A 25,385-nucleotide genomic window follows, 5' to 3' on the forward strand; every position below is an offset into this window, starting at 1 on the left:
CCTTGCTGCGATCCACACGTCATCCGCTCCGTGTGTAAAAGCTAAAAAGAGAAGTTGTTGAGGTGCCCCTTCGCCCCCCAGCAGAGAACACAAGACAGATTAATGCAGTGCTTAAATGCTAGGTAGTTTCTTGCCTCCATTAAGTGCTAGCTGGTTGCAGGCTCCCCTAGCTGCTACTCCGTTCCCCTTCCAGCTCCCTCCGAGTGATGGACCTGAGCCTCCATTCGCTGTCTGCATCTGTGCACAGGAAGAGTTATGGGTTACTTAATAGCCCAAAACAACCCCCTGCTTTTCTTCCCTTCCCCCTGAGATACCCACTCTCATAAACCATAAAGCAATACATTTATTTGTCAGCGGAAACAAAGCGGGAGGGAGGATAATTTGAAAATACCAGTCTACACCTTGCTAACGCTTTACCTTCCCTTTCACTGTCCTGCTGACCAGGGAGGTGGATTTCTGTCTTGGATTATAGGGGCTGAACAGAGTCAGCTATCACTTGCCTGGGTCCCCATCTGCTGTCAGAGCTCCTTTGGGGGCTCCCCGGCTCCCCCCGCAGGTGAAACTCAGCCCCCTTCACTTTCCTGGGGGGGCGAGCCAGGGTCTCTCCCCATGCAGGTGGTTTTGTTCCTCCAGGGCTTCTAGCTCGTGTGTTTAAGCCCACTCAGGTTTGATGGTTAGAGGCAAAAGGCATCACCTTGGTGGGTGGGGGATGCTGGAGCTCCAACCCTCCACCACCCTTCCTTGATACACCCATGTATCGGCTCAGGACTCCCCCACGTACATTACCCTTGAGGTGCAGACTCCTATTCACCCCTGAACTCCTGTGCATCACAGCACGGTTGGGGTTACAACAGCATTTTCCTTTACTTAGGTTTGCAGTCCTCCCTGTCCCTGTTGTGCAGAGCACAGGCAATTGGTCAGGCCAGGGTGGGCACTCTTCAGCTGGCCTGCTCAGCCATGGGGGGCTCTTAAATTCAGTGTTTGAGGACATGGGTCTACGTCAGGCCAAAGAAAATCCAGGAACGGTGGTTCATAAGGCGGTGGAGGTCCGCAGAGGGAAGGCTCTGCATTAGGTCGGCAGATGAATAGCTCATCCGAGTCAAAGCTTGTTTTGTTTGGAGTTGACATGGTTTAAGGGGAATCAAACACAACCATCATGCTTGCCACATTGGATTGGAGATTCTGAAGGTAATAGTGTTATTATAATAGGTATGTGAACTTGAGAAGGTTTAATTATTATTGTGGCTTTTTTATGGGATATATCCAATCCCTAATTTCTCAGTCTTCAAAGGCTTTGCAAACACTAAATCACACACAAACGCTTACTCTGTAATATAAATAGAAGCGTCTTGTGATGGTGGGATAAGTGGAGATAAAAGGTTAAACGATCTGTGGGAGGCCACAGGGAAGCCGTTGTCAGGAAATGGGCTGCTCGTATCCCGGTTCTGTCTTTGGGTGCTGAATTCAGAGTTTGGGACCACAGCTCTTTCTTTTGCTCTTCTTTGGGAGAGATGAATGGCTTTTAGGAGAAGAAAAGGTTGCCTGGGGTAGCAGATTCACATCGGGGCACGACGTGGGCAAGCGGAGATGGCAGAGATGGGGAGGTTTCTGCAAGGTGAGCTCCACAGTGAATCTGTTGCACGTGGGATGCTCCACTGACTGTGGGTTATGGCACCCCAAGTGCACCCACAGCCCGAGGCTGCTGGCTCTAGAATCTGGAATATACTGTGTGCCAAGAATAGCATAGCTTTATGTTTGAAGATACTTTGTGCTAAGAGCATGTGCACAGTGAAATACATACTAAACATTTTCTAGTGTGCACCCACCCTAGCTCTCTGCACACTCCTTTCCTGATACAGATAGGTCGTCTTGAGTTAACGATAGAAAGACCTCTAATAAATCATTTGAGGAAAGGTTTCTCCCGAGCAGTTTTTGCTCAGCTGACTTTTGAAACATAGAGATTGATGCAATACTGAAGGCAGAGCAAACATGGAGGAACAGCGCAGCTGAAATCAAGAGTGTAGGGATGGTTCGGGCGGCTGACTGGAGGCGGTCTGTCGTGCTACAGGAGACACAGTTCAACTACGCGTATTCACCTGCATTCATGCGCTTACAGGCATATGCCGGGGTGAGCTGTAGCAATGCATCACTTTGGTGCAGAAACCAGAGGCAACAGGAAGGTAGAAAGGGAGAGAGACTTAGCTACAGTTTGGGAAGGATGCAGGATGGCCATGGCTACCAGGTAGCAGTCTGATTGAATGGACCGTGGTTTATCATCAGGGTTATAAATCATGTTTTCAATACAGTCTCCCTGGAGCTGGTCATAAGCAAAACCATAGATCCAGGACTTTTATGCTGAGGTGTGAAATGAATCCAGGACAAGAAAGTAAGTTTTGCACCTGGCTCACATGCTTGTAAGGGGGCAAACTTTGGAAACTACTGGCTATGACATGAAGTTGGTGTCTGGAGTGCAGCTCCCTGACCGATACGCCTCCTTTTCATGGTCTGGACAGGACGCAGGAGGACGTTAAGGGCTCTGAAGGACAGACATGACTCCAGTCTATGGCTCTGACCCCCTCTTTGCAGGAGAAAATATTCACCCAGGTAGCACAGCAAAGCAGTAACACTGCTGCTGTCAACATGCCTCACTGCAGGGCATGATTCCTGAGAGCAGGCTACACACATTGGAGTCATGGACAGCTGGAAGGATCATCAGACCAGCGTTATGAAACTGATGGGTGCTGCCTGCAGGATGCTGTCATGCTAGAAACATGGCCTGCTGCTGCCTCACATGGTGCCCTAACGGGGCGTCATGCGGGAAGAGGGCTGCGGTGGAAACAGAGATCCTCCTCTCTCCCCTGGGCTTCGAAGGAAAGACACAGGCCAAGAAACTGTGTGGCTTGTTTTCAGTGTGCAAAAATATCATCATTAAGTTGTTCTTGTGGTTTTAGGACATGTTTTTGGAACAAGAAAAATTCGAGGTAGGTGTCGTAGGGAGTGGCTGTGTGAGGATCGGTCCAGCATCATTCACCTCAGGGTCGTGGTTGTGCACACACACACCCAGCTGAATGTTTTAGGCTGTGGAAGTTTATCCCTCTGAAAGCAGTGAGCCTGCTCCTAGGCAGGCATGATTGCAAGATCAGGTCCATCATGACAGACCATAAAATCCCGCAGGAAGCTTCTCAGAAGTGGGCATTGGGCATCTATTATTTCCTCTTTCTTCCTCCTCTTTTTGCTTTTCTTCTTTTTCCCCCCTCCGCTGTTACAAAATTGGAGACAGATGTGTTATTTTTTAAAAATTGGGCTCTAAAGTAGTAAAAGCAGTGATAATAGCTTTTGCTGAAGCCAAACATGGTAAAAAAAAAAAAGGCTTCACTGATCATTGCGGAGAGGGCTTGAGCCGTCCACTTGTGTGCTGTATGTTCTTGTTGTATGTTGTATGCCACCCCCGTACAGACTGCAGCAGCTTAACTTTCCCTGTCACATCGCATCTTTGGCTCGAATTCAGTGAAGCTGTTCCTTAAATATTCAGTATTGCCTTAAACCAGGCCCATGTCACAACATGCGCGTTACATAATATTTTCAATCTTTAAATCAAATGTATGTGGACCTTGCGTTCATAAACTGTGCTGAACTGACAGCAGCAGCGATGGGTGAGTCCTACTTTAGTCATGGAAAGGATGAAATGCTGGTCGCTACAGCGGCAGCTCTCCACACACTGCGGTGTGGTGATGGTTTCGTGGGTCCTTTTCTAGCCGACAGGTGAGGCACAGCATTTCTCCTTTGGGCTGACAAGCTCCAGCATGTAGCCGTGTTGCCGGAGTTCTTCCCCATCCCAATCCAGGGTTGCAGGGCAGTGCCAGCCTGGGGCTTGCTGCTGCCTTTGCTGCCCTCTGGGAGCCTGCCCTCCAGTTCTGGCTTCCTAACTTCGGCAACAAAAGTATCCTCAAATATCCCCCCACCTCGCTGTTCATTTTTTTTGTGTCTACCCTGCACAATGTGATGTCTTCCTCTCCCTGGCTCTGCCAGCAGAGCAGTTTGTGCGTTGGCTCGCTTGGCTTACGTTGCATAGATTATGGAAGTGTTTATTTGGTTTAAATTAAAAACAAAATAAAATTGGCAAGGTCTTTTGTCAGGCAGATCGGCTCCCCAGTCTGTTCCTCAGATGGGTTGCAGTTGGTGGTACAGGGGCGAGAATGAGCACAGGGGATGGCGAGGCAGGGATCCCTGCCGAGCCCCTTGTGTCGTGACGCCACAGCCCTTGGGAGCCACATCCGTCGAGTTACAGGATTGACTCAGCTGCTGAGATTTTTATTTTTTATGGGTTTTTTTTGGAAATGATGCACTCAGGATATTTATTGGACTTTCAGATGCACTCAGTTGATATATCTGAGACATATTTTCAGGGCCAAAAAAGATGCAGAAGAGCCAGCAGCGCTGCAAGCAGGTAACCTCCCCTTGCAGAGCGTTGCTCTGCTGAACATGGCTCTGAAGAGCAGATGGCTAACACAAACTGATGAAGGGGGCTTGCCTCTCTATGCTTGGTCAAAAATTCAAAGTTGCCCTCGGTGTTCAGATATACCATGGCTTTTACAGCTGGCAAGGAGAGCATATATAGGTTGGGTTTCCCACATGAGACTTGAGTTGGCTGACTGCTGGAGACCAGACCAGTGAGTCCCATCGTGGAGCTGGTTTCACGTCCATGGGCTTTGGGGTGCCCTGGCCAGGGTCAAAGAGAGTTTCAACTCTTGATATATTCTTTGGAAGAAAATAGAGAAGCAAAAGCATGTTAGCAAGGAAGAATAGAAGCAGCAAAACGTGGTAGGGATTGAAACAATACGCATGCATCTCGAACCAGATGTTACACTATGCTACGTTTTACAGAGTATGCATAAGTACTACCATACAGTGTGTGCGTGCGCCTGTCAGCTCCCTCGTCCCTTCTTGGCACTAATCCTGGTGCACAGATATACTAAGGCACAGTCTCTGCCCTGAAGAATTTACGCCGTAACTGGATGTGACTGGAGGAGGAAAAGGGCACCAGGGCATGCAGTGGATTGTCCAAGGTTACACTGTGGAATAAAATAGAGAGCAGTGATTCCCATCCTGCCTCCAGTGCTCTGCCTGTTGGGTACCAAGATCATAATGCAGCTTTTTATGCTTACTTACTGTCTTCTGTGAAGCTCGATGCTTTATAGGTATTGATTATTTAAGCTTTGAGTTGTCTCTGATAGAGGAACGTTATAATAGTTGTCAATACAGAAATTATTTGAAATGTAACCAGCGATAACATAGCAAAGGCAAAAGCAAGATCTAAGCCAATCAATTCTTGGTATGATGTAATTAAATGAGGCTTAAACATAAAAAACATTAATTCAGCTTTAATGACATGAATTGGTTTGGGTTTCTTAAGAAGTAGTTGAGGAAATACAGAATAAAAGGGTGAACTCCTGGTCATATTGAAATGGATGGGAGCTTTTCCATTGATTTCAGCGAGGCTCAAGTTCCTACAGCCTTGCATCGGTGGTGATGCTGAGCTACCTGCCCTGCCTATGTCATTCTTGCTGCTGCTTTCCCTCCTAACTCACTGTGCAGCTTCCTCTGGTGCTGGATGTGTCATCCAAGTCGCATTGCCCCAGCGCTCCAGGAGGAATGGGGATGAAGTAATGCTGCTGCCTGAATCTGGGCCTAAATTGCATCCTGATTTTTATTCATTGTTCGGTACAGAAGTCAGAGGCATTCTCTGGTGCCTGCTGTCTCAATCCACTGAAATAAGACTAGTCATGTGCTTAACTTTAACCACATGCTTTAGTGCCGTGGTGGCTTGGGTCTGAAAATGCTGAACTTAGTGCAACTCCTTTTTCTCTGCTTTTGCTATTATTGTTAAAGCTGGATGTTGCTGCCAGCACTTCTACACAATTTTTTTGCCTTTTGGAGGAGAAGAGAGGAATTTACTTTTGCTATCAGCAAGGTTTGTAGCAGTTAAATTGGCCCGTGCTAGGCTTGGCAGTGCACGTCTGCTGTGGCAGCGTGGGCTGAGTGAAGGGGGTCCCAAACTTTTCTGCTGCTTCTGGTTGCCTGCAGATAATTTTGTGCAGGACTGGGGAGTCATCTCAGAGGCACATCTGTTTCTGCTGTGGACCTGATCCTGCAGGCTTTCTGCATGCACAGCTTCTCTCGGAAATTATGAGCATTCAGGGCTGCAAGATTGGTCCTATCATGACAATTTCCTGGCAAAGGGAAAAGACAGAAACTATTTTTAAATGAAAGCTTTGAATCAGAGGAATATTGCAGAGTGCAGCAAAAAATTGTGTCAAAACCCTGAAATCATGGACTCGGCAGTTTTCTCATGCCAGCGGTTTTCTTCTCTTCATGGTTTTAAGGCTGTGTTTTTGGAGGACTGGGCTGAGCATTTTTCAACGAGATGTTTCTGTTCTCCCTGGTGCACATTATCACAGCAGCATCATCATTTTCTGTGCAAGTCAGGCTGGAGAGAGGTGATGTGGTGTGATGTGTTCACAGGGGTGGGACTTCGAAAAAAAACCTGTAGCGCTGCCTTGCACACAGTCAAAATGGTTCTCCTTTAAGTTTGCCCAGGAGTTCATTAGTCAGCCTTCCCCCCCACCCCCACCCCCATTTGGTTTTATGTTCCTACCTTGGTGTACATTTCCAACTTTTCCTTCCAAGTTTCAGTGCTCAGTGGTAGCTTGGGAAAAGCAAATAAGAGAAAGCGTGTGACTTCTTAACACGGGAAAATTATGTCCTCTTTTCCCCATCACTCGCTTTTGTATAGCTTAAGAATGACCCAAAGGGCTCTTGCTCAGATTTTCATTTAAAACAAACCATCTGATCTGATCTGAGATCATTATTTCCCCCTAAAGCACTCTCAGAGTGATTTGAACATGTGAAAACAGGCAGTTTGTAACCACAATTGTTTCCCTGCCTTTGATAGAGTGGTCACTAATCAACAAACATAAAATTCACTGCCTCAGAGGGAGATGCTTTAGTTAATTAGTTACAATCAGTACTATGCTAAGAGACTCACTGCTGCTTGCCTGTATATTTGCCTGCTAATCTCACTTGCTGGCTTTGCTGATCCCAGTCCGCATATCGCAGCTGGTTTCCCATACCCACCCTGTGAGGAAGCACCCAGAACCACGGTGCAGGGCAGACGACGAGCATCTTTCTCTTGGGCCATTTTCTGTGCTCTGGCAACCTGAGCAGCTGGGTAAACCTACTTGACAGGTTTTGCTCTTCTGCTAACATGAAGTTTTCCAGGCCCTGCCTGGGCTTACAAATTATAATTTCGGTTGCACATTTCTGGTATTGTCTGTTAGCAATTTTTTTTCCCCTTTTTTCTTCACCCACGTGTCCCTTTGCACGCTCCCGCAGTGCTCTGTGCATTATCTGACTGCCTTCTTCCTCATTGCAAGGGGCTGGGTTTCCCTGCCACTCTACAACACCAGGAGCATGCAGCTTTTGGTGCCACTCTGCATTGTCCCCAGTGGTTATTTTTTGGGGCTGTGGGGTTTTGGCAGCCTTCAAAGGCTGCCTGTAGGTAGCTGTGACCCTGGCCCCAGCGTACCGGCTCTTCTGGTGGTGCTGAGATGGGCCAGCCTGACACTGCCTACACACCATATTTGCAGAAACACGTCTCCTGCAGGCCTTCAGGGGCTTGTCTGCAGCCTGGCTATGTCACACCACACCACGTAAAGCACCAGGCAAAGTCCAGCCTGGTGATGAGCAATGCACAGGATCCTGTCCTACCCTTTACCATTTGCATATGTGAGGTTAAATGGAAGGGAAAAGCAACCCAGCGTGTCTTTTGGTTTGAAAACTCAGGGGTGAGGCACCTGAAAAGCCTGGCATTCACCCAGCTTTTGCTTTTTCCCAGGCGACCTGGTGTCTCGAGCGATGCACCACCTCCAGCCCCTCAATGCCAAGCAGCACGGGAACGGGACGCCGATGCACCAGAAGCAGGGATCGCTCTACTGGGAGCCGGAGGCTCTGTACACCCTGTGCTACTTCATGCACTGTCCACAGATGGAGTGGGAAAACCCCAACGTGGAGCCGTCAAAAGTCACGCTGCAGACCGAGAGGTAAGAGTCACTGCACGGTGCTTAATGTTGTGGTGAAGATGTTTCGTTAATAAATCAGCCTGGCTGGCTAATTGCTAATTACAGCTTGCGCATGAGAGGCTGCGGAGCAGTCTGGTTTGGTTTAGGATCACCTCTTTGAAATCCGTTTCTCTCACCGAAGCGCTGCGTGGCTGACCCAATATATATCAAAAGTGACACCCAGTGGCTACATAGAGCAAATTGGTTCCAGATGTGCACTTGGGAGAGATTTCCTTTTCCTTTTGTTGTTGCTCAGCTATTCTGTGTTTTGGAAAAGAAAATGAGAACTTCTATTTCTGGCCTAGCAGGTTCGGGTTTAAATGTGTTTTTTCTACGCGTTAATAGGGCTCGACAGCTGCAACTGGGGAAGTGGAAAATGAATAGAGTAGTGTGTAGAAAGGAGAGGTCATTAAAGATGCTGGGCTCCAGCCGTGCCGAGTACCCGGGTGCAGGAGTAACCTCGGGGCTGCCCCAGCCAGGGACGTGGCAGGCTCTGGCTGTGCTGCTGTTGTCCCTGCTCTGGGCATGGCCAGGGCAGGGGAGGCACGCCTGAGGCCCCGTCCTGACTCAGGGTCTGCCGTAAGGTGAGAAGGAGATGCCACTGAAGCTGGTGATGGGGTTACCAAATGCCGGCAGGCAGGCAGGGTTGCCCAGCTCTGCACCCGGGCACTGCAGAAAGCAACCGGGACAGCTTGCTGGCCAAGAAAATAAAGCCATCTCCTGTCAAAAGCCCAGCAAACACTCTGGTAACACAAGCCTCCACTTGTGTGCTGAGGCACACTGTGCTGTCTCCCTGCCGTGCTTCTCACCAGCCCTAAACCAGGCTTCCCCAGTATGGAGATGAGAGGGGTGGCTGGTGCTTGGAAAGTGCTGGGGATTCATTTTTAGGATGGGTATCATGGTGATGCAAATGCAAGCTGCTTTTTCAAGCTGGGCTCCACATTTACATCCCGATGTATATATCGTGCTGTACGTGTGAGCCAAACTCTGATCCGCACGTGTGCCCCGAGACCTGCACATACGGGACTTGGTTATTGTTTCAGTATGAGGTCTGCATCTCAAAAGCAGCATTTGAGAATCTCATCGTATGTGTAATCGTAAATGATATATAATATGATATCTTCATTGAAAGACTTTTATGTCAATTCACAGAAAAGCATAAAAGATGAAACTCTGGCATTAATGATGTTACTGGGAATTTTGCCATTTGCCTTTGGATGGCATTTTGTTTCTTTTCAAGTTTGAGTCGCTCCATGAGCGTGTTTGTCGCTTTTTGCTCTATTGTTTCCGAAGTATGAAAAAAACAGAAGAGAAATGACAAGAATCCAGAATTTTCTCATTTTTCTGAATTATTTTTAATTTAGTGATTTGTCATCCAGCCTTGTTACTGCAGAAGGCCTAACTCGTGTCCAAGAGTGGTTAGTATGCACAAAAAACAACCAAAATCAGAAAATACCCTAGTGGGAGTAATGCTACTGGAACCAGTCAGAATACAAAGGTTAATAATGCTGAGGCTCTGATTTTGTAAGATTTGTGTAGATTTCCCTGTGGAAAGTGAAAAGGGCAGGAGTATTTGAAATAACACTTTTAGCATTTGCTTTAATAGGTTTTCCTTTCTCTGAGGTCGCCTTAATACATGTTCTCTTCATTAGAGCACTTGAAACGCTGATTATTTAAAGCGATTGATTGTTCTTCTTTGCTTTATTTTGAATACTCCGTCTGGCAAGACATCTTCCTTTGGCAGGGCAGTTTAACAACTGCGGTGTGCGGTTAGGGCCAGAGCAAGTACTCGGTGTTATTGCCAAGAGCTTGTGGTCACTTTGGAAGGAGCAGATACTCCTCCTGTTGCCTAATCAAACATGCGTTAGTACTTAGCGCTGGAGTGGGAGCGATGCAGGGTTAAGCATGAGCCCGGATATTTCCATGGGGTTGTGCTCTGGAGCTTCATCAGCTGGCAGCAACCATCCTCTGCTGCTCAGAGAAGAGATCAGTGAAGCTGACTTCTCCTTAGCGCTCTGAGGAGCCTTCCTGTCTATTTCCCATCTTTTTGTTACATGCAAGCATGCTTTGTGGTCCATGACTTATTTCTGGTGGTTTCGGTTTCCATGATGGGATTTTGTGCGTTGCGGGGCAGTGGATTTGTTAAACATGACATTTTTATATGCAGAATATTTGCAAACTTTGTGCCATGTCTGCGTGCCGTGTTCCATCTCTTCTCCAGCTGTGGCAGTTGCTTTTATGGTGGAAGAAGCCCAGAAGGAAGCAAAGAGGTCCAGGTGTCTTTCCCCATCCTTGGCCTCTCTGTGTCCCTGCTGGTGCAGAGAAGCCAGGACTGCGTGGATCTGGCTATAGGCAGTATTTCCATGAAACGGGGCTTGTCCTTGGCTTACGTGAAGCCAACTTGGCTACTGTCTTGGCCCCCTCCTCCCTGACCGTGCATGCCCAGGGTGGAGAGGGTTGCGGGATGCTGCCAGAGAGCTCCCCCAGCGCTTGCAGGGCTTGGTGGCCCCGCGAGAGCTGCTCCCGTCCTTCACACCCATCTCCAGCGCACCTGGATTTCGGCTCTGAACCGGGTTGAGTAAGGGAGCTGCAAAAGCTCTGCATGTACTTCTGCGGAAGCTGGAGGTGGAAGGGAAGCCGGTACGGTGGCAGCCTGGCTTAGCACTTCCCAGCACAGAAAGCGGTACCTCCCTCAAAGTCTTGGGGGACACGTAAAATGGGATGTTTACCTTTGAGTAAATCTGGTGCTTCGTTTCTAGGGAGCGTTTCTCTGTGTTTGCTCTTCATGGAGGTAAAGAAACAAGAATGTGGTGCGTTTTTAATAGTGTTTGTCTTTACATAGAATGAAAGGGAAAAATGATTTTACAGCGAAGCTCTTGCTGGGGGGGGCTGCTTTCATGGGAGGGGGAGGAGGGTGGAAAGTGGCCAGGATTGCTCAGAAAAACTGAAAAAGATTCCCTACTTCCTAAATGCCAACAAACCCAACCGTAAGATGGATGTGTGACCCCCTCCCACCCCAAATTCATATTCTTTCAATCTGGTCACTTTGGAAGAAACCCTCTGATTTTTTGGCTGTGTTGTTGGCACCAACACAAACCAGTCCTGCTGGGGTGGGTTATCTAATGGCCCCGGGTACCATATAGACGGCTATCTTGGCAGGCGTGGAGGTACAAGAAGGGGTTTGGACCTGTTTGTGGGGATGTAGACAGCTATTTTGGCAGGCATGGAGGTACGGGGAGGGGGTGGGGTGGACCTGTTTGTGGGGTCCCCCTTCCCTAATGCACCCAGCTGGGACGTGGTGGAGACATTTGTCTTGTGCTGGGTATTGCCTATGAAAGCAATGCTCCTCCGGTGCCTCCACCTGCGGATAGCTGTGGATTATTTAGGTTTGTTCATTCTTTTGCTTTCCCAGGAATTAAAAAAAAAGGAGAAATTGTAGATGAGGCCACTGTTACTAAGATTTCTGTCTTGCTTGCTGCTTCTGGTTTAATAAAAGGATCTGTCTCATGGTTCTGTTTTGCTTCTCAGCCTCTATAACGCTTCCAAAATTATTGCAAGTAATTTCTTAAGCACCGGAAAGCGCAGAATCTGTAGCTGCAGATTTGTGTGATGGTTTTTTCCTTAAGTGGTTCCTTACCCACTTTTATCCACAGCTGTATTGACAAAGTCCTCATTACTTCCTAACTCTCTATGTTCCCCATTAACAACTCATTGAGAAGCGGCGGCTCAGCAGCTCAGCCGGTCCAGAACCACCCATTAATTCTGCTCACAGGCAGCAAAGTTCCTTCTCCAGTGCTTCCTCTGCCACTCCGCCTTGGAGGAGCATTAACTCCCCGTACCGCCCGGCAGCCTTTAGCTTTTCCCCTTGAGCCTTAATTGAGTTGATGGATATGTGTCTGGTTTTAACCTTTTCGCTTTTCCTTCGCTGCTTTTCCCTGTATGTGGAGCAATCCCTTAGGAAACTCCCATGGGCTATTGCTTGCTTTTTATTTTTCTGCCTGCCTTGCATGTGCGTGTGGACACACACACAAAAATATACGTCCCCTGCACATGCACACACATGCAAATTGTAGCCCGTAGTCGTTCGTGATTAATGGAAAGGATTTGGGTTATCATCTGAATTTTGTTTCATGCTTTGTATAGTTATTAGTGTACCTGGCTAATTAATGTGATGCAGCCCCCTTAATGAGAGGAGTGTTCCACTGCTGTAAAATAACTTGAACTCTTGCAAAGCACCTTTGTAACTGGTACAGCCATGCCTGTAGTACAGATTATACCCATAGAAAAATTTCAGTAAGAAGATAACTAGGGAAATGTGTCCCTGATTTAAATTATTATGTGGTACAAACTCCATGGGTAGGGCAGTCTCCAGCAAAGACCAGCAGAGAGTGGAGTGAATGATGGGGAATTGTCCTGGTTTTGGCTGGGACAGAGTGGAATGCTGATGAAGAACAGGTAAAGCACTAGCACTGGGAATGTGGAAGTCATGCTATGAAACCTGAATGAACCTTGCAATGTATATCTGAAGAAGGGATTACACATGCTTGATGTGCCAGTATGGCATAGCCCCGTATAACCCTATATGTTTTTATCCACTATTTAATTGAAAAGTTCACATGGTAAAACTGTGGCCCCGCTGAACTTAAAGTTCACACCAGATTTGACTGGGAACCACTGAAAAGAAATCCCACATCCATCCTTACATAAATCCTCTAGATTTGCATCCTAAATATCAAGCTTCCCACTTTTAAAAAATCCCTTCAGAAATGGTATTGGCAGCTGCTTGCAGCATGTGAGATTGCATATGTTACAAGAAATAGTTCGGGCAGTATTCGCAGCTCGGCTGTCAGACGATATATGCTTGCTGGGCTGGGGCTGTATTCTACACCTAATTTATCAAGCTAGACTTACGCTGTCCATGGGATGGCTATAGGATTTTTTTAAACAGAGAAAATTGCGTGCAGCACTGCGAGAACAGCGTGTTACCTGGGCCATTCTGCGCCACGCTCCCAACGCTGGCGTCTCTTCAGGGATTTATGCGACAGCCAGTCGTGTCAAATCTGATGTCAAAACTGCCTGTGAAATATTTCCCTGTTGTGGTTGCTGGCCGAGTCATCACTTTGACTTGGTTGCATTTCAAGTCTCAGCCATTAATGTTTTTAATGCAGGAGAGGCAATGGGAAAGGCACATTGGAACACTGGATGCAAGTTCAAAAAACGTGACTTGCAGATACCCTTGTGTGGGCTCTGGAGCGCCAATGTCTTGGTACACGAAAGCATAAGGGTAAACCCTCCCTCCGCCTAGGGGGGTCTTGCTGAGGCTTGTGTGAGAGCAAGAAGAATTGATCCTTCGGCCTGAACAAAATGCAGAATTGGCTTTTTCAGAGACTGGTTACTTGGGTCACCCTTAGCTGGGCTTCTAGGGTGTCGGAGGAGCTGCCTAGCATGGGACAGCTGTGTGGACTTGCGTGGTGCGTCAGTCGGCGCTGCTGAGTCCCTGGGCAGGAGCAGGGCTGGCAGCCTTCTGAAGGCATCAGAAAGTATTTCCTCGCTCTGAAGACAAGTAGCTTATGGTGTAAATATAAAATATGAGTTTTGCAGCTCGGAAACCCATCTGAAATGTATGCTAAACGTTGGAAAAAACATGCTTTTCTATCCTCCAGTAATGCTAGAAATGGACTAGCATTGCATATATGGTTTCATCGTATGTTCTAAATCAAAACTGTCAGAACTGAGAATGCTTTTCAATTCGTACATAGGGATTTTATTTAAAAACCACCCATGAAAACATAAGCATAAAACCAAACAAATGAAAAGACCTTTTCATGATGATAAAGTTGCTGACTCATATCTGCAAGCAGAAACATCTCCCTTCCTTTGTCTAGATAGGCTTTTCCTTGCAAAAGTACAGCTCAGAAGCGCTGTTAACTCTAACATTGCAAAAGCAGTCAGTAAAACAGCAGTGACCTGCATGTAGCACTGTGGCTGCTATTGCCATGCAGGTTTGCAGTCACCACTCCTTTGCTGGAGTGAGTGAAGAAACTAAACACCTACAACAACAGCATCCTCCCCAGTAGTTAAAGGATCCTGCAAATAAATCATCCAGTAATTGAATAGTACAAAAGGTGTGTAAGTTAAAGCAAGGTCAGGTCTGTACAGCTGTGTACACTTCACAGCTGGTGAAACTGAGGGAGGGACAGCACGAGGCGGCTGTGGGAATTCACATCCGAATAGGATTAACCCTCAGGAATTTCTCTGTTCCCATCATGATGCAGACCATCAAGCCATTCCTCTCCGTAGTGGTTGATTTTAATACATACAGTAAGTCTGTGTGTGTGGTGGGGCAAGGGCTCGGTATCTGAAGAAGAGCAATGTGAAGTGGCCCTGGAAACAGAGAGGCTGCTGGGCTGCACTTGAAACAACAATTTTTTCTTTGAGCACTGTGATTATTTGGGGAAATCTCTTGTGCGCGCTTGACAAGCTCCTGGACCTGGAGCATGCTGCAGGCTCTGCTGTGAAGAAGGGGCTGGTGGCCTGTCTGGGGTTCGTGAGCCACAGCAGTGGAGGAGGACTGAGCCTGGGTGAGGAGCATTCAAAGGTGATGAGCGTGCCATCAGGAAGGTGGTTTAAGTCTGCATGCCAGAGAAGGTGACAGGCAATAGTCCCTCGCTTGGAACTGTCATCGCCTGGCAAAAATGATTAGGGAGTCACCCACCAGAGGGGAGCTCGGGAGGAGTCACCCCCATAGTGGGAACTGGGAGGAGAGAGTGAGACAGGACACCGCTTTCCTGGCAGGGGCGTCCTGCCAAAAAGGTGGATTACTCTCTGCAAGGGAGAGGGAGCGACTGCGGAGAGGAAGAGCTGCTTAAGCTGCTGGGAAATCAAGAAGAAGAGGGCAGGTGCGCGTGGTGGCCCTGCTCTTGAAGGGCTGGGCAGCAAGGCGGACCGTGAAGTCATGGTCAGTGGGCGGCAGGGAGTCTGCACCCTGCAGAGGTAGTAGGGACAGGGAAAAACCAGGGCCGGGGGTTATTGGGAGCTGGGATTTGTAGGAGTGCTGGCCCTAGTGCTTTGCAACTCCAGCGTCGCAGCAGGCGGTGTCCAAAAAGGAGCTTCATAAGTCTTCTCACAGACCTATACAAAAATAATGCGCATCCTATTGCATTGTACAGTGCACATTTCTCATGCTCTTCCATCTGATGATTCTGCCTTTTTATATGCAGGTATACTGCCACTGATAATAATAAAAATAATGATAATAATAATAATAATAATAATAATGAAAAAGCCTGAGCTATTGTATAAGCATGACAGGACTTTTAATATCTCTGCGTGCCAGCAAGCCGAGGAGGGGAATGGTGAGCAGCCCAGGACTGCTGTGCCCGCCTGGGGAGGAGCGTGGGTTTTGGGCAAAAAGTGGCATGATTGGAGCAGGTTATGCCTTACATTTAGGCCCCCCCGATAACATTTGCTTTCCTGATGAGCCGTTTTCTAATTCAAAGTGCCCTAGAGACATCAACCCCGCAAAAAACGAGAGAGGTTTGAGGTCCAGCTGGGCACAGAGGGGTCGTTGGCCCCGCTCCCCTTAGGGGAGGGTGCCAGGGAGAGGCGTGGGCGGGTGCCGGCGGGGAGCTGCCACACCTGAGGGCGATGCAGAGAAGGATGTGTGATATCTGGGACGGGAGAGGAGGGCGAGCGGTCGTCCCTCGTGGGGGGGGTGCGGCTGGATATTGCCTGCAGATGTCTGCAAGGCACAGGAGCTCACGGGTCCCCGAGCCGTCCCAAAATAGCTGTGAGAGTGGCATGGGGCGTGGGGCGGCAGGAGGGAATGGGCAGGGATGCTGTGTGGAAGGAGGAACCGGGGATGTGAGGGTTTGTGGGGAACTGATAATTCCCTTTTCTGTTCAAGTAGGGACCCGGGGAGGGCATGCTTCAAGAGGAGCCGGCTGTCCCCTTGCTGAAGACTGGGGGACAGTACCCAGAAGGGTCCAGCCCTTTTGGGATCTGCTTTTTGTTGTCCTCCCCTATCCCTCCCCGCCTCCCAGCTCTTTGGCGTGGGATGGCGATTGCTCTGTGCAGAGACCTCTCCCTGCATCCTGATCTGGCATGTTTTTCCCCTTAGATGACAGTTCAGGAAAATACGAGCCTGTGCCAAAAACTGTCTTTTTTTGGGACATTACTTAAGCTCATGCTTAACTTTGAACCACAGTGAATTAAAGAGGATGGGAGCACACATTTAAAGTTAAGCACAGGTACAGAGATGGGCTGGAGGAGGAGGAGGTCAGAGCACTCACTGACCCGCACCCCGGTAAGGTGCTTCTGCAGCAGTTGAGCTGCTCCTGACTTTCCGTATCCTTCAGGCAGAGGCACACCCAGCACATTCCTACCACGGTTAGATTAATTTAAGGTGTGCGCTTCCAAAGCGTATAACTAGGTGACTTATCTGCTATGTGTCTGCTCTGGAACACAGTAGTACTGAACTGTCCTGGTTGTTACCTGCCTTTGTACCAGAGATAAATCAATGTATACGCAAATGATGTGATGTACTTGCCTAACCCGTTTTCACACGGTGTCATTTGAAAAGTGAAATATTTCTTGCTGATGTCACATTGTCTTGTGGGTTGTCACACCCCTATAACTTTGTGTTCCTCTTTCTTCTTTGGCACACAAACAGTATTTAAAAAAACAAAAAATCCCCTTCACGTGGTGTGTAGACTCTTGAAGGGTATTTTTAACCTATTGCACTCAGCCATATTTGGTTCTCTTCTCAAAATACTAATTCTGTGACATGCTCAGATATGCAGTGACGGGTTTTTTTGCCTTGGAAAAAAGAATTTAATACTTTGTAAGCGAACTCTACGTCCTCATGTAGGGACTGAAATTGGCCTTTAGAGAAAATCCCCCCGCTTCCGCAGACCACTGATTCTCTTCCCTTTCGGGATTTATTGCACCAAATAGCCACACACATTTCTATTTCTCTGTTGAAGTTTGCAAGAACAGGAAAGAAAAAAAAAATGCAATGTTATAGTGCAATTGTCACAGTTCCTGTAAATAATTTTATTTGCTCTGCCCCTTACTGTGGTGGGGCAGATTTTGTGCTGGGTGAGTTTCTGACCTGCACAAGAAGAGGAGAAAGCGTGAACCCCTGAGTCCCCTGTTCATCCACGGCCCTCTGCTTTTCTGTTAGCCCAGCAGATGTTATAGGAAGGCTCCGTACAAGCCTGTCTTCATTTCTCTGATCCACACCGCGTTCGCTCATGCAAATCGTAACTTAGAATTGAGTTTCCCTTTAATTGTTTTCCTAGCACTGAGTTTTGTGGGTAACTATATGCATTTTTACACTTCCAGTGTGATTTGCAGCTCCCTTTCCACTGTTTGCTCAGCAAGTGATGAAAACAACTCCCACCGATCACTTGTCCCCAGCTACTTAACACCGCAAGAGAGGGTTGCTTCTGCTCCAAGGACATATGTCACAGGTGACCTGGGAAGCAGGTCACCTTCCAGGAGCAGATACATCCCTACTTCTCCCCTCTCCCTCCTCTGACTGCCGCCACCGTCATGACAAATGAGCTGGGTTATGGAAATCGTTTTATGGGAGCTGTGGGAGAAGATGTTCTGTGCTTATCTGCCTCCTTACATGGCCACAGCAGGTCTGGGGAGAGCAAAAAACCTTGGAAACAAATGCAGCATGGTCTTGAGGTGACGGCAATGTGTTTGAATAGAATAATGATGAAAGTGGCAAGTCAGCCAAAGATGTCATATTTCAAAAAAAGGTTGTTCATTTAAGCGCCCGTGAGGTTTGGGAACCCGGCGTCCTAGGGAGAGTTAGTGGCCTCAGGGCTTCTCTGTCCTTCGGCGCTTTTGAAATATCTCATCCCTCCTCAAGAATATTAATATCAGAGCTATGTAAAGTCAAGTCTTCAAAAGAGAAATAAATGGCATAAAGAGCTATAAATAGGAAAAGGATATTCCAGAATCAACATCTTCTTAAATCATTTTTCTCAGGGTAGATCCTTTTGGGGTAAAGTTATATATTTAAAATGTAAAGTATTTGCCTACTGGGCACCTAATCCAGACTTTCTTTTTTTTTTTCTTCCTTCCTCCATGAAAAGGGCCCACAGAAGGAAAGGCAAGTAAGGGAAAGTAATATTGAATGAAAAGGAGCAGGAGAAGGGAAGGGAGCAAAAGTAGGGGATGATGCTGCACTAATAGGAACATTTCCAGTATTAGAATGATATACTGAACTAATAAACGGAGGGAATATACAGTTAAAGAGGAGGGGAAAGGGAGCCACATAGGAAATGAGACAAAAGAAAAAGATTCAGAAGAAGGAGGTAAGAGCAGGTTAATTACAGACATTCCTTGAGGACAGTAGTCATTTACAAGTTTCATATCTTTTTTTTTTTTGTTAATATCATAGCAATCTCTGTTAACATCGCTTAGCCATGGTATTTACTTTACAGTGTGGGTGAAACAGTCTCACTGTGTCTAAATAGTTTTCAGCAGTCCTGTCTAAACACAGGACTTGCAGCATAGTTTTCAAGTAGCTCTTGGACAGATTTATTATTTTTTAAGGCAGTTACTACAGCCTGCATTGCTCTGGGGATTTTGTCCACCTTGATCTAACAGGCAGCGACCTTCCAAGGTGTTCAGCTGCGGATATTTTATTATTTTCATCTCCAAACTAGGACTTGAAGCTATGGTTCTCATTTAAGGTTTGGCATTTTTCTCTTGGTCCCCAAATAATTTTTAGCATAGATGGGACAAACTGTATGCTGTGTGCTTCATCTAAGGCTTGGGGAGCTCTTGCTAGGACATGGGGCTGTCCAGGTCTTGTGGAGTGAAGGACCATGTCTCCGATAGTGTCAACACTTTGCTCAAGTCGGGGCTGTGGCCCAGAGTCCCGCCATCCACTTTGGGGAGTGTATTTTTGCTCAAATGGCAGAACAGCTGGTACCCAAAGGTGTAGCGGTTTGATACCGCTAAAAGTGAAATGAAACAGTGTGATTTTTGACGCTGCTCACAGATAACCTCCACAATACAGCGGGATCAGCTGCAGAGGTCCCCACTTGCAGCGCTGAGCACGAGGTGCACCTTGCATCGGTAGGAGATGCGGGAGGCTTCCTTGGGCATCACCTCTCCATCCCTGGCATCCTGGGGTGGGGGCATCCCCTCTCTTTGCCCTGGTTCGTTCTCCCGTCCCTATTGCAAAGTGGCTGGGGAGCGTACCCAGCCTGGTGCGTCAGCCAGAGCAGGACGTGGTCCTGTGCCAGGCTCCTGCCCTCTTTTCGGGATACATTGTGCGAAGGATGGGGGGGAGGGAGGGCTTACCAGGCGGGTGCACTGACCTCACAGGAGCCCCATAAATGAGCGTGGCTCATAAATCTCACTCTTCAAATAATCCTGCTCTGGAGACAGGGTGAGACATCTTGATTTAGACCTGCTTGAAATTTGCTGAGCCAGTTTGCTCTCCCATGCTTTCGTTTTGCTTGTTTCCTTGTTTCTCTCTGTGTATATCTGTATTCTCACACATATATACACATGCAAACACACACCCCCCACCCTCTCTCTCTGTATACCTGTTATTTTGCTGCTAGTGTACTGTAGCATTCATGTCTCTGTTCTTTCCCAGGCCGTTCATTGTGCTGCCTCCCCTGATGGAGTGGATACGGGTTGCCGTGGCTCACGCGGGGCACCGTCGCAGTTTCTCGGTGGACAGCGATGACGTACGGCAGGCAGCGAGGCTCTTACTGCCGGGAGTTGACTGCGAACCTCGACAGTTAAAGTAAGTCCACAAAAAAAATCGGCTGCTTTGTGCAAAATGTGTCTCTCTTTCCTAGTGACAGCGAGCGAGCAGGCAGGCAGAGGGCTCTCTTATTGCCTTGAGAGGTGCATGGATGCTCGGGCTCATTGCTGTGTGCATTGCAAAATCGGCTCCTGGTATTTGCTCACATCCGTGGATAAGCTGGTTGCATGGTAATGGGTGCCTGAATGTCTCATAGCTGGATCGAGCCCGTAATCTGCTCATCAGAGCTCGTATGGTGGTGGTTTTTTTCCTCTTACTATTAGGTTCTGCTTGCTAATGAGGGGCTGAAATCTTCTACTAATTGTCTGCTTCACGTTGCTTTGCTATAAAATGCCAAAATGTAATTGGCAGGGCTGCAGATATTTTTCAGGGCTTTGTTTTCAGCATTAATGCTTAAAGGGCACATTTAAACTTATAGGTAAGACTACCTCTTGCAGTAAAATTGTATTTTTCATGCTAATGTCAGTTCAAATTAGTTGTAAATGTCAGCCTAGATAATTTGACTTTTTCGTGTATCAGATGTGACCTTTTGGTTTTCTAATGAAGTCTTAAAGTATTTATTGCCAGGATATGTTTTTAGTGTCTGTTTTCCCATATTATTATGTACGTGTATAAAAGCATGAGCTAGGGCTATTCTGGAGTCAAGAATATATTTGGTTTTGATTTTCATATGAAAAGGCATTCTGAATCTGCCAAAGTAGAAATTACTCACTGCTATTGCTTCACAAATTTGTATGTAAAACCCAATTTTCAGCAGTCTGCCTCTTCATACAGCGGTAGGTGCATTCTTTCCTGCAACACAGAAAGTAGAGGGGTGATCTACATGATTAGCTGTGACAGCCTGCATCAGAGCAGCTGCCTTCTGTTGACTCTGGCCTTGACATGCTCTTTCTCCAGAAAGTATAATACTTTACTTAGAGATCTGCGTAGGCTTTTTATAGTCACAGCTATTCAATATTTAATTGAAGAAATATGTTGAATTTGAAAAGCAAAAGCTTGAGCGTTTCCGATTTCAAATCTTGGCTGTAATTGCTTCTCTTTGGTGTGACCATCATGGCCCTCATTTCCAGAAGTGCAGCGTTCTGCATCCCTACTGAAATATCAGGACTTATGGGTACTACGCACTTTCTGAAGACCTAGCACTTGGTTTTGAAAAGGCACAATTAATTTAATACCTCTTCCAGTATTTAGGTAGGATTGTGAATAAGGCAATAATGTTTCTACTCTGCATCCTCTGTCTTAAAAATTAAGGTGGATACAGTTAAATATCTGTGGATTAAAAAACCACAATATACCATTCTTAAAGTTGTATTTTGTCAGTGTATGTATATATAGAAAATGCCATCAACTGTTAGACAATTTTCCAGGAATTTCAAAATCATTTGAAGTTGGGGAGAGTTGTATTACACTGCAGAATAATTTATTAATTATGAGGAACAAATCAGCACTTAGTTTAAAGTTGCCATCAAGAATTTGTTTCATAAAGAATAGAGGTGATTGCTGTTGTCCTGCTTGTCTTGGAAGTGGGAATGAGCCTGAAGAGCGCAGCCTGGGATTAATCAGGTGGGAAATCATTCCCGAGACAAATTCTGAATTTTAGAGAGACCAGACTTTGCAGTGTGCCCTTATTTGACTGCAGGGGCCTGATTCACCCACTGATGTCCCAAAATTACAATCTCACTCTACTGTGCTGGCAGAGGTCTACAAATGAGTGTCCGCGTACTTTGGATTTTATTTTAAGGTCTGTGCCTACTGCTTGTGTAGTGCAGCAGGTTCTTTGCGTAGCTGCAAATCAGACCCTGGCTGCCTGTAATCCTGAGATCAAAGGAAGGAATGAGCTTTTCTGAAGAATAATGTGAGGCATCAGGATGTTAATTTGAAACTTTGCAGCTTGTAATTTTTTATTTGTATTCAGTGCAGACCCTCAGCACTTCTCATTTCCACTAAGCCAAGCGCCAGCCTTTCATGCCTCCCCGTTAGGGAGGGAGTGTTTCCAACTATCAATTCCTCAGCAAGCATCAATTCCATAAATGCAGACACTGGGAGGGGAGGAAAAATACAACAATTTTGCAGGGGATGGCTTTTCAAATAAGCTGTGTGACGGATGACAGCTGGAGGATTTTAAATGCAGTTAGCTTGATATATTTTGTGACTTTTATAGAAATGGCTTAATAAGTAGAACCTTGAAACTGCTTCAGTTTCTAGGCTTTTCTTAGCAGTCTTCTTTAGTCCCTAAAATATAGAGAGCTGAACCCAAAAGTTCCCATGGTCCCATGTGATATTGCATCATTCCACGGTGTTGATTCACAACCTGTCATTGCAAAGGCATAAAGCAAAATCAGCTTCCACACTGGAAAAACACGCATACGGGGAGAGGGATAGATTGGCAGGATCTCAAAGGCTGTGAAGTTCAGGATCAGTTCAGATAAAAACCAAATGTTCAGTTTCTTATCTGAACTACAGCGTGGAGGTCTCCCAGCAGATTTGTGTGACACTTCCCAGCGCAATCACATACTCCAGCAGTGAGGTTCTCGATATGTGGCTTTGTAAATCATCTCTGCTTTCTTCCTGCCTTTCATTCCAATACTTCCTCTCTTTCTCCCCTCTTCTGATCCTTTTTTAAAAATCCATTGCCTTAATTTCTTGCAATGTTTTCATCTCCTGAAAGAGGAGCTGCTCTTGCTCTGGGTAGAGGAGTGAGGGAAGCTGGAATCAGGCAGGAGCTGCCTGTCTCCTTCCTGATCTCTTTTCATTTTACAGCAGCAGACATGCCAGAAAGTTTCTTCCCTTTCCCCAGCCTTGGGAGATGAGCAGGCATATAAATGTTCACCTTCCCCCAGGAAGGTTTAGATAGACCAGGTGTCTCCACCTTTTGCAAGGAGGTAGGTTTCACAGATGGATTGACTGCTGGATGCACAACAGCTAGCTCAGACAGAAGCCTAAGTTGTGTCCAAAATATTCTTTGTCATAGTGGGAGACCAGACTTAAATAAAGCCTCGCCTGTACCCATGCCCTGTTGGGCCACCTGAGGCAGCTGGATGTAGTCAGTAGAGAACTGTGTCCAAAGTAGCTCTCTGCTGGCATAAATCTGGTGAAGGTGGGTGCTCTGCTCCCTGCTGTAGACCTTTTATTAATGAAGGTATCAGGGATGAAGGTAATTTGTTGCCAAAAAGGGGCACGGTGCTAAAAACTGTGTTGACCTGCCTTTCTGCTGCAGTAAGGTAGTGTCACTTCTCAGTCTGCACTGGGTCTGGCTGGCTGCAAACAGATGCCTGGTTTTGGCTGCTCGTCATCATCACATCCGCAAGGGGTACCTTTCCCCTTGCTCCACCTAAACACAAGAAGCTCTTTGCATGTCTTTCCTTCCTCCATTCTGTGGGACATTTGTTTAAAACAAAAAACCTCCCATGTGTTAGACACATGGTGGGGAGGATTGCTAATGGATGACTACATCTGGGGACTGGAGGCTGACGGCAGAGAAACAGAGCAAGGGAGGAGTATCCTGTGTTGCTCAGCACAAAGGCTGCCGTGCTTTTTATCAGGGTTAGTGGCTTCATTTCTGGTTGCAATATATCATGGCAATCCTGGAGGATGTAAAGATGCTGGAACAAACTGACCCGAGACAGGTGGTAATGTCATGCAGGGGACTGTTACTTGGTCACTTTGCACCTGACTGGATAAATGGCTATTTTCTGGCCAGTCGGAGGTTAAAAGAAGGATATAGTCTAGTGTGTGAGTGTGTGTGCCTGCACATGTTCGTTCTGATATCCAGAAGCAGCAAAAATTGAAGAAAAATCCACAGTCTCAGAGATGTGAGTACAATTCCCCTCTACAAAGGGCAATTCCCATGTGTCATTTGAAGTATTTTCTTCTACCCTCAGCATTGCCTCAGACCTCTTTGATTCCAAGTCATCCCCTGTCTGATTTCTCTGCGAAAGCTGCTTTTCCCAGGTGTTTCTGGGCCTGGCAAGCAGCCCCCTCGCCCCTGAGAAGGGCTCTGCGCTCTGCTGAAGGGAATCAGGTGGGCGGTGTCTTCACTCCTGGTACTTCCAGTGATGCAGCAGGAGGCATTTCAGGAGATCCCAGCTTGCACTGTCCCAAGGGTGGGGTTCTGGCTCCTGAACCCCGAACATCCCAGCTGGACATCTGATCCGTAGCTTGGCTGGGGAAGGAATGCCCTGCAGGGTTGCTGACGTAGCCCACGTCAAGGGACCTTCCTGGCGTCTGAATGAAGAGAAACACCGAATGTGTCATCATGGCATCAAGATCCTATAGAAGCATCGCCCATGAGGCTGAGCATTTCTCTGTAGCCATGGGGGTGTCTGGAAGCCCTCTCATGCTCGTTAGTCCCCTGTCCCGTTGCCCAGCAGGCTGCAAAGCTCCTGGCTGGGATTTGGAGGAGAAGCAGAGTTTAGTCCTCTTGAGGAGTGGTTTCTTCTTATCCATAGATGAAAAGGCTCGTGCCTTTCTCTTGTACGGTGGAGAAGCGAGGTTGCTCCCTGTGGCATTCATTACTATCCACCACGGCCACACACTGGAGGCAGGTGCCGCACTGTGGCAGGAAGAGCCCGGGACAATTCTGTAAAGAGGTCTGAAGTCCTTTTTCGCAGCTGTACCCAAAGGGCAGCAATGGGAAATGGCATTTTCGCTGTCAGGCTCCTCACGGGTGGAGTCCCACAGCGGTCTGTCGTCTTCTTGCCCCGGCCCATATTGACATACAACCCATGGAGACCCCTTGGGCTCTGGTACCACCAGGGTGCCCATGAGAAGCATCACAGTCTCTTGTTTGCAGTCCCTGGTTGTTGGAGGGATGCTGGAGGACAGAGCTAGGTAGCTGGGTTTGCATGCTGACCCCACTGGTGCGGTCAGAGCCTCCCCTTACGTTCCAGTCAAATTTAGTTGGAGGTGGCAGCATTGCTGCCCGTCAAGGCAGAGCTGGCGAGAGCAGGAGCCGGCACGACAGGGCTTGTGCCTGTGCACAGATGGAGAGCCATAACTTGATCCCCTTTAATCGCTTGCTCGTACACTTCAGCAGCACTTTGGAGTTATGGCTAGGTTCCCCGAGGGTGCTGGGCTCACATATAGTGAATGCAGCAAATAGCACTTTTCTTCTCTGCCTGGCTGTGAGTCTGGGTCCTATCTCTGCTCCTGACCATGGGCATGCACATTTTTCTCCTCTCTTCCTGGGATGCAGAGGTGACATTGGTACCTGTAAGTGCTGGCCTTGAGGAGGCACCTGTGAGAGGTGTGCATCAGTGCCAACAGAGGCCATCACCCAAGAACTTAAGTGAATACTTTGCCTCTGGTTTTGGGAAGAAAATTCTGGGGGAAAAGGAAAAATAAATAATAGCAATAAGGTTATGAAAATGGAAAGACAGTAATCAAAAGGAGAGCAAATTATGCAGCTTAATGCACTCAAATTGGAGTGACCAGATAACCTCTATCCCAGCAATGAGAAAGAGCTG

General features: G+C 47.3%; 1 protein-coding gene across 6 annotated transcripts in view; it reads left to right on the forward strand.

Annotated features, from left to right (window-relative positions):
* The window catches only part of ABTB3 (ankyrin repeat and BTB domain containing 3), a 182,612-nt gene that overhangs the window by 110,804 nt on the left and 46,423 nt on the right, over positions 1 to 25,385 (forward strand). For all 6 annotated transcript variants that reach the window (XM_050913513.1, XM_050913528.1, XM_050913520.1 and 3 more), the window contains 2 exons: positions 7,895 to 8,099; positions 19,747 to 19,899. In XM_050913513.1, the coding sequence (XP_050769470.1) occupies positions 7,895 to 8,099; positions 19,747 to 19,899 (358 nt within the window). The remainder of the gene's footprint in view (positions 1 to 7,894; positions 8,100 to 19,746; positions 19,900 to 25,385) is intronic.

Source organism: Gymnogyps californianus, chromosome 1, assembly GCF_018139145.2.
Source record: "Gymnogyps californianus isolate 813 chromosome 1, ASM1813914v2, whole genome shotgun sequence".
Lineage (NCBI taxonomy): Eukaryota > Metazoa > Chordata > Aves > Accipitriformes > Cathartidae > Gymnogyps > Gymnogyps californianus.